Here is a 9103-nt window from a genome sequence, read left to right as displayed (position 1 = left end):
AATAGAATATTCTGTCCATGTGTCTGAATTTGAACATTCTCTCCTGATTTTTGTTTTTCCAAATAATGACAAAATAAGAATTAGTTGGCATGTGTCTATTATTTCAGTTTGGCGCTTAAATACCTCCCATCACTATCCCTTCCCCGAGCTTCATGTTCTAACGATGGTGCCAATTTTCAGAGTTTTCTCTTTCTTTCTTTTTTAATTTAATCCTAAGCTTGCAATTTGCAGGACGAAAAATGGCTTTGGCTATGGAGGCCGTGCATGTCTCAGACGTTCCCAATCTCGACCAAGTCCCTGAAAATGCCGCATTCGCCCTCATCAGTTCACCATTGTTGGCTGAAGGTGCTCAGACTTAATTCAATCAAATTATGAATTTGCTTGTTTTTAAAAAAATAAAAGAGAATTTGATTTTGGGTTTTGTGAATAGGTGTGAATGATGAAGGTGAAGAGACCAAATGGGGATTCAAATGGCCCAAGTTCGTGGTGATGGGACATAGAGGCAACGGAATGAACATGTTGCAGTTATCTGATAGCAGAATGAAATCCATCAAAGAAAACTCGATTCGCGCCTTCAACTCCGTCGCTAAATTCCCTGTCGATCGATTTCATCGAGATCGATGTTCAGGTGACCATAATCTTTCTTCTTTTTCTTTTGGGTTCCCAGAAACAAAACAATTCATGAAATTAAGAATATTGTTGCAGTTTTTTTCTTATTATAAATTTTGGGTTTATTATATACATATTTATATATAGTTACTTTCAAATTATCCATCAAATCGAGGGTACTAATTACTAGCTTCTTTTTTTCTTCTTGTTTTTTTTTTTTTTTTTTTTTTGGGGTTTTCTTGCTTTTACTATTGGGTGGCTGGAGATTTCTTAGAGGAAACTGTAAACCTATTTTTGTAGGTGACCAAAGATGACTGTCCAGTCATTTTTCATGACAATTTTATTTCCACTGAGGAAAAGGTTAGTTCTATATATATCTCTCCCATAACGGCATTATTTTCTATGTTCAATGTGGACTCTGCAATGATAAATTAGTACATACCATACTCAATACTTACCTTTTTTGTTATTTGATTTCAGGGTGTTCTTGTTGAGAAAAAAGTCACATACATTACTCTGCCAGAATTTCTTTCCTATGGATCCCAGAAAGAGCCCGGAAAGGTAAATCATCAATGGTTCCTTTTTCATTTTTAAATTGATAATATTTATGTTGATAGTCTCTGTTGTCATTAATATCCAGATGGGGAAGCCTCTGTTTAGAAAAACAAAAGATGGAAGAATTTTTGAGTGGAAGGTAGAAGAGGATGACCCCCTATGCACATTGCAAGAGGTGTTCCAGAAAGTTGAGCATTCCAAAGGGTTTAATATAGAATTGAAGTTTGATGATCAGATAGTCTACAAAGAGCAAGAACTCCAACGCATCCTTCAGGCAATCATGCAGGTAAAGAATATATGCTTCAATACTAGCTTGCTTTATAGCATATTGGGTATTAAATTCACCCTCATTCTTTATCCAATATTGATTTTTTTAACTGTGTAGAAAGTAAGAAGAATTCTGTGGATTTGACTGATAATATTTACTAAAAGTTATGTAACCAGGTGGTAAATGAGTATGCCATGGATAGACCAATCCTCTTTTCAAGCTTTCAGCCTGATGCTGCGTTGTTGATGAGAAAAAAGCAGAGCAGATACCCTGTAAGATTGCCTTCCAAACTTGATGCAGAACGGATGACGGAGAAGTTTATGCAACAACTTGATCGTTGCAAACCCAAGAATGCATATCGTTGGGAAATGATTTCTACTAGTTGGAGGGTTTCACTCTGAAAGTGGCACTAATGCATATCATTTCCAAGGGAATCGTGAGACGAGTCAAACACATAGTTATGCTATTATGTATGAGCTTTTTCAGCCTTCTGAAGTCGTTTAGAGCCTCAAAACTGTATTTTAAAACATTTTATTTATTTGAGTTTCTATTTTATTTGAGGTAATTATCCGTGGGCCTTAATTATAAGGTTGCTTGCGCCCTAAGATTTCTTTAAATGTACTTAAGCAATTTTATAATTGCTAGCCGGATTATTCTTTTATTATTTTATCAAATTAATTATTGAAGTTTTTCTCTCAATTTCTTGGTGGATTTCAGGGTTTTTGTTTTTTTAGGTTTACGCTTGTAAGCCTTGGCTGATTGTACTGCATCAAAACTTTGTTTGGAAATGATTTTGAATAAGATTGAAACATTCTAAGTGACTTACTTGTAAAGTTGTAATCCAGGTGTATTTCCTTACTAATGGAGGGTCCGAAATTTATGCAGATGCAAGAAGGAATTCCTTGGAAGAGGCCATTAAGGTGTGCTTGGCAGGTAGCTTGCATGGAATTGTTTCAGAAGCAAGAGCTATATTGAGAGATCCAGAAGCAGTAACCAGGATTAAAGACTCCAAACTTGGCCTTTTAACCTACGGTCAATTAAAGTGAGTTATGCTTTTGAGTTTTGACATGATGTTTGTTTTAATTTCCTGAGTTTTTTGTTTTTTTGTTTTTGGTTCCAAATAATAATGAGATGATCTTATATATGCTGCTGGTGAACTTGCAGAAATGTACCGGAGACAGTGTACATGCAACATCTAATGGGAGTTGAGGGAGTGATATATTGTTGACCTTGTTGGAGAGATCACAGAGGCAAATTGAGGCAGTTTCTGAGTAGTACACGAATCCGACCAACAATGCAACTTAAAAACTAAACCCCAATTCTTGCAGGATAAACTTGATTTGGAACTTTCTTTCCTGATAGAGCTTATAATATACCAGAGTAAATACAACATTGAAGGCCATACATATTACATGTACATAGCCAAAATTAACCAGAATAAAATCTTATGTATAGAGTAAAACTTTATTGACAATACCGTAGGTTAATTTAGTTGTATCCAAATGGTTTCTTGAATGGAAGATGAGTTCTGTGTTCAAATAATCAATGAGAATTTCAGGAATGAATTGACCATTTTCAAATTCATTTCAATATATACCTTCTTGAGTAGTGAGTCTAGAGACTACTGTTTTCAACATACTTATAACTTAACATGTATGCCAAAGTCAGTTCAGTTGGATCTCGAGCTAGTGGGGGATTATACCAGCAGGCATGAAACCATGGGAGGGCTCTTATGGGCTTTAGTCCGGCCCAGCTCAGAAATAGATGCAAAAATTCTAGTGCAATATTTGTGCAAATGTTACAAGAAGAACCACTTTGTCCAAATTAAGAAAGTTCCTCTTATAACACAATATTGGAAGAGCTTTGGCCAACACCATGTTAAAGAAATATATGCATCTATTTCAAAATTAATCGACAATAAGAGAGGACTAGCCCAAGAACTTTATAAGCTACTATGCAAAATTATAATTTTCCAATGTAGAACAACACTTTACATTCTCACATATTTGAGCGTCACTCATTAGTGTGTTTTCTTGCAAGATCATAATAATCTATTGTACAGTTCTACTGACCAAGTAACTCATAACCGAACCAAATCAAATAATTTAACCCACCATAACATGGGTCAAGTGTATTGCCCTCTTTGATTTTCAGTAGAAAAATAATGCTTATCCTAGAAGCCCTTAAAAGCTGTTACAAAGTTGAGGACGTGCGATGTAACTTGCTTCTAAAACTAGAACATGTACATATATACCTTGTGTGTTTCGTACAATGAGGTTTAAAGACATGGCTTTACATCAAGTGGGCCAGTTGTTCGCATCCAAAGACACCGGTCTTTGTTAGCATTTGATGGGCCTTTTGAGGAAGTTTCTTTCAGGTGTGTAAAGCAAGGCTTAAGATTCCAAGTTCCAAGTTGGCAGCTAAAAGTGCTTTTATACTAAGCAAGAAAAGTACGTTTCATGTACGATTATACAATTTATACTTACGTACAAGCATTAGACTATAAGAGCAAGTGGACAAGTCACAAATACAATGAATTTTTGTTTTTTGGTCTGAGACTAATACATTGAATTAATACACTCACCACAATTGCTAGGTCTAGTTAGGAAATCACGACATTGAAATTACAGGTGATTATTCCTTGCCCCCAAAAAAAATTACAGGTGATTATTGGTACATCATTGTCATCTGATCGGTCCCAAAGAGCCTTGTTCAACTTTTCTATAATTATACCATACAATTAGACTATGTAATTAGTATATTACTATGCACACACACACAAAAAAAAAAAATGATCAAAATCCTCCCAACAAATCAAAATTAATACAAAGAATCTATATCTGGTTTTGGTTGTGTTTTAATCATGTTGGTCATCCTGTCCCAAAACCTTGGGCTTTCCTGTAAGTAAGAAAGACAGCTATCCTTAATCCTATCCGGCAGTATTTTTTATTTGATGCTTACACACATGTTTGTGGAAATTAATCTCATTTCTTGCTTGCAGGCTGGTGTTGACAAAGTTAATTTCTATCTTTAAAATGAAGAAAATGAGCTCAATCAGACAATCACTCTATGCACAATTAATGCACGTATAAGAAATAATTAATGACCCTTGAATTTGAAATAAACAATAGCTGGGTCAACTTTGAAATCTATGACGACTCTTGAATTTCTTTATACTCTTAACCCTTCTTCTAGAAATTCTTTCAATTCATTGGATATTGGTTTACTTGTCGATGCATCACATATGTACGTATATGTCATAAAAAATAGCTACAATATTTATATTTTATAACATAATAAAACATATATGTCACTTGTCTACATTGCAAGCGATTGCTTGCATATATTTTTTATAGCATGATATGATATCACTCATCTATTTTTCTACTGGGGCCAAACGAGATATTAATTATCATTCCTTATTGAACTCCACGAAACCCCAATGTTATAAAATATACAAAATTTTCATATATAAAAATAAGTATGTCATTGTAATGAGACAGCACTTAGAAAATGGGAAATGATGCCTATAAAGAAAAGAGCACACATAATACTTAAATGATTGACATAAAGGAGAGTGAGCACCATTTCCTCTTCCACATCAACTTCCCTTTTCACTTGGTGCTGCTACTCTTTCCAGCTAATAATTAAATGAAAACATTTTGCTACTATTGTTCCCTGTTCAATTATTAATTAATTATACTATGGAGTATAGAGACCTTAAAGCTGCTTTGTCACTAATTTATTGCAAGAATGAACAATTAACAAAGTCATGCAGCACCTTGTGTTAAAAAGGACCAGTCAATGTGCTATAAGGAAACCCCAAATTCTCCTATGGCTTGCTTTTCTTTCCAAGCAACCCCTTTTATTGGTTTCTCCAAATGAAATTTCAAAACTCTCACTCTCTCTCTCTCACTCTACATGTGAACTTGTGGAGAAGGTTTATGTCTAATTCATTTTATTCGGGCAATGGTATGTATTAGCCATTAGGATGCTTGTAATGGGGGCAACCTTGAAAGTTGAAAAGATGAATTCCCATAAAAGTAAAAAGAGTGAGGAAGTAGGGGAAGAAAAGCAGGCCGAACCCCACAAGCCCAAAAGGCCAAAACCAAAATGCTTTGGTTATTACTTATTATAAATAAATAAATAAATAAATATGTGTATGTGATTGATTATAGGGGGAAGCAGAAAGGCATTTTCCACTAAACAACATATTTTACTCAAAACTCAATAATTGCAGCCTTTGACGTTTCTCTCTTGCTCCTTAAAACCCTCTTCAACACCCACACGCAACCTCCTTTGACCCTCAAAACAAAAGGCAAATATGAGAAAATAAAATCACAGCCGCAATTTGGCTTACGAAACCCAATTCCAACTATTCTTTCCATTTCTCTATTTTAATTTATTCATGCAAGTGGGGGTTGAGAATTGAGATCGAGAACAATACAGACCATTTGCTTCATAGCTTATTTGCTTGTGGGGATCTCATTCATCCACTAATATTCCCCTTTTTAATTTTAATTTTAATTTTTCTGTTTCTTTTGGTTTTTATAATTCGGTCCTCCAATTTTTTATTTTTAAAAAATTTTAAGGTAGAAAGGGGTTTCCCTTCTCCCTACGGAGTCAGGCTTCTTCATTTGTCAATGTTTGAGGCTCCAGTTTAACTAAATCTCAACCGTCCCACGTTACTCCCACTACAATTTTAATTATTCCACAACCACCCCTGCTCACTCACATGTACTACAATGCTGCCATTGGCTTTAATAATGAATGCATTCAATTTTCAACTCCAAAAATCTTCATTATTCACGTTCCTTTTTTCCTTTTTAAGTGCAATGCAGTGCACCAGTGACATGGGATCCAGTTACTCGGATAAAAGTTTGCTTTATATTTGTTTCAATCAACTCACTGCTCCTAGCTTTTATTTTATTTTATAATACCCTATTGCTTGACATATGAAACATTGAATATTGAATATTGAATGAGGATTCAAATTCTCGGTTTGGTTTTGTTTGATTTTCTTTGTCTTTTTTTGTGGCCAATTTTCTTTCTTTAATAGTGTAATATAAATTCATGAGTTATAATTGTATTTTAAATCTTAAAGACTTTAAACTTGTAAAGCAAACATATAAAAATAAGCAGAAAATTGATTTCAAATTGAATGTCAAAGTTATTTATTATGAACAATTTCCATGGTGAGAGTAGCTTTCTTTTCAGTGTAATTTTTTTTTTTTTTGGGTTTGGCAACGAATCAATTTTATGGGACTAGAGCCATATGGGCTTTAGAGTAATTTTCATGCATAAATAGAACCATCTATACAAGAATTAGTTTGTGTAAGGATAGGAGTGTCTTTTCAAAAGGAGATTCTTTAGACGATTTCTCCTAAATTTTTCATCTGATCCAAAATAGTGAGACAAGAAGATTGAGGAAATCTTGAAATGGGGCATCGGTTGAAGGTGGCATTTTTGTCAGTTACCCTAAATCCGACGTGGTTGCCCGTCGTTTTGGAGGCAAGTAGGTCCCTGATCTTTATTCCCTCACCCACCCCCACGAGCCCATAGCATCATCCCAATTACCGAAATGCCCTTCTCAAATTCAACCAAAAATATTATTTTTCTCTCACCCAGAAAGATAAGGTACATATATTAGTGGCTTATTTACACCACTGCCCCATGTAAGATACACTTTTTTTCACTTTGCCCCCTGAAACTTAAATCTTCTCAGTTTGCCACCTGAACTTCACAAAATTATTGCAAAAAACCCTATGCCGTTAACTCTGTCAATTTTTCCGTTAAAATAGCTGACGTGACACCTATATGTCATGAGTGAGACCCTTTTTTAGTTATGTAAAATCCATGTGGACAAAAAAAATAATTTTTAAACTAAAAAATAATAAGATCCATGTCAATTTTTTATAATTTTGTTTGTCTACATGGATTTTACATAACTAAAAAAGGGTCTCACTCATGCTATATAGGTGTCATGTCAGCTATTTTAACGGAAAAATTGATAGAGTTAACGACATAGGGTCTTTTGCAACAACTTTGTGAAGTTTAGGTGGCAAACTGAGAGGATTTAAGTTTCAGAGGGCAAAGTGAAAAAAAGTGTATCTTACAGGGGGCAATGGTGTGAATAAGCCTATATTAGTTAGCAAATGCCAATGGCAGTGGGCCAATGGGCCGATAGGCTAGGGCCCATTGCCCATTACCATGCATCCCCTTCTCTTTGTGAAACGCAAGCAGCATCTTTCTTCATCTTTCATACGAAATACTCAAAAGTTAGCTAAACACGCATCTCTATGCGTGCACCCTATAATGCATAAAGTATAAATTGGTCCCCGTTATGATTAAAATTAGGGATTTTTTTTTTATGATTAATTTAAATGAAAATATATCTTTTTTTTTTAATTGATTTTCTGCCAAAGTATTCTATGCATGATTCATTTCCTATTTATTGCATTTGACTTCGATTCTTTTATAATTTATGTATGGGTTTGATATATTTTGGCAAGTAACCTAGGTGGTTGGAGATATAATGCCATAATCATATGATTATGTTTCATTTTGTATATCAAACCAGCTAATTTAAAATTGAACACTCACCATTCCATAGTTAATGAGTTAATTACGCTTACACCCTTTGAGATTTATTGTCTTTTTACATACACCCCCTGGGGTTTTAATAATTACACATACACCCCCTGAGGTTTTAAAACTGTTGCATATAATCCCCTATAGTGAGACGAAAATGATGAGAAATTATGCAAAAAAGCATGCTAAGGGATTAAATAGCCTAATAAGATTATTTAAGGTGTAAGGTTCAACCTAAATACAAATATTTTCTTTTTTATTTATTTATTTATTTTTCTTGTAGGAGGTTATATGCAACAGTTTAAAACTTCAGGGGGTGTATGTGTAATTATTGAAACTTCAGGGGGTGTATGTGAAAAGACGATAAACCTCGGGGGTGTAAGTGTAATTAACTCCATAGTTAATATATCCAAAAGTCTTGAGTATTTGTTTTTTTTTATAGTGTTGTTATTTATGATATTAATATTTAATTAATCTTATTTGCTGCTAAAAGAGAGACAAAAGAAGATACTAAACCCCAAGGATTTACAGGAGATTCGAATTTTAACTTTTAAATATAACAGTAATACCCTCGACTGCTAAAAAATTAAAGTTAGTAAAATTATACTCATTTTCTAAACGATGATTTTGTAAAGAAACAATAGTTAGTTTAGACAATCAAATTTGGATGTCTACATATACAGAAATTTTATTAAAATAAAAGAGTTGCACTTTTAATTACTCCTTGAGGTATTGATTGACCTAAGAAACTTTTTAATTATTAACTAAGATAACAAAGTATTTAATTATTTTTCCAATGGAACCCCTCATTTTACAATAACAAAATAGACACTTTTGTTTTTATTGTTAACTAAGATAAAGGGAAGTTTGACATCAATTTGCTAATGTTTAATTTTATGCAAGACATATTATTAAGGAATCTTGACTCTTGAGGTGTCAAATCGCCTAATTTGCAAAGTCTCTATTGGCTAATAGATTTTAAAAATACCTTTAATTATGTAACACACAAGTACAACAAATTCTAAAAAAACATAAATGTCTACGGAAAGAGAGTTGCGTAAAAAAAAATGCTATATATCT

At 33.7% G+C, this 9103-nt stretch overlaps 1 protein-coding gene across 1 annotated transcript; it reads left to right on the top strand.

The window, feature by feature from the left end:
* The first annotated feature begins 239 nt into the window (after positions 1-239).
* LOC147294660 (glycerophosphodiester phosphodiesterase GDPD3-like) lies at positions 240-2691 on the top strand. Its single transcript, XM_086231207.1, is given in 10 exon segments — positions 240-345; positions 431-600; positions 602-628; positions 910-969; positions 1090-1170; positions 1250-1450; positions 1609-1704; positions 2278-2474; positions 2597-2651; positions 2653-2691. Coding segments are annotated over 10 exon segments (1032 nt in total).
* Positions 2692-9103: the final 6412 nt, after the last annotated feature.

Source organism: Dryas octopetala, chromosome 2, assembly GCF_963921425.1.
Source record: "Dryas octopetala chromosome 2, drDryOcto1.1, whole genome shotgun sequence".
Lineage (NCBI taxonomy): Eukaryota > Viridiplantae > Streptophyta > Magnoliopsida > Rosales > Rosaceae > Dryas > Dryas octopetala.
This window is presented reverse-complemented; position numbering and strand designations above follow the sequence as displayed.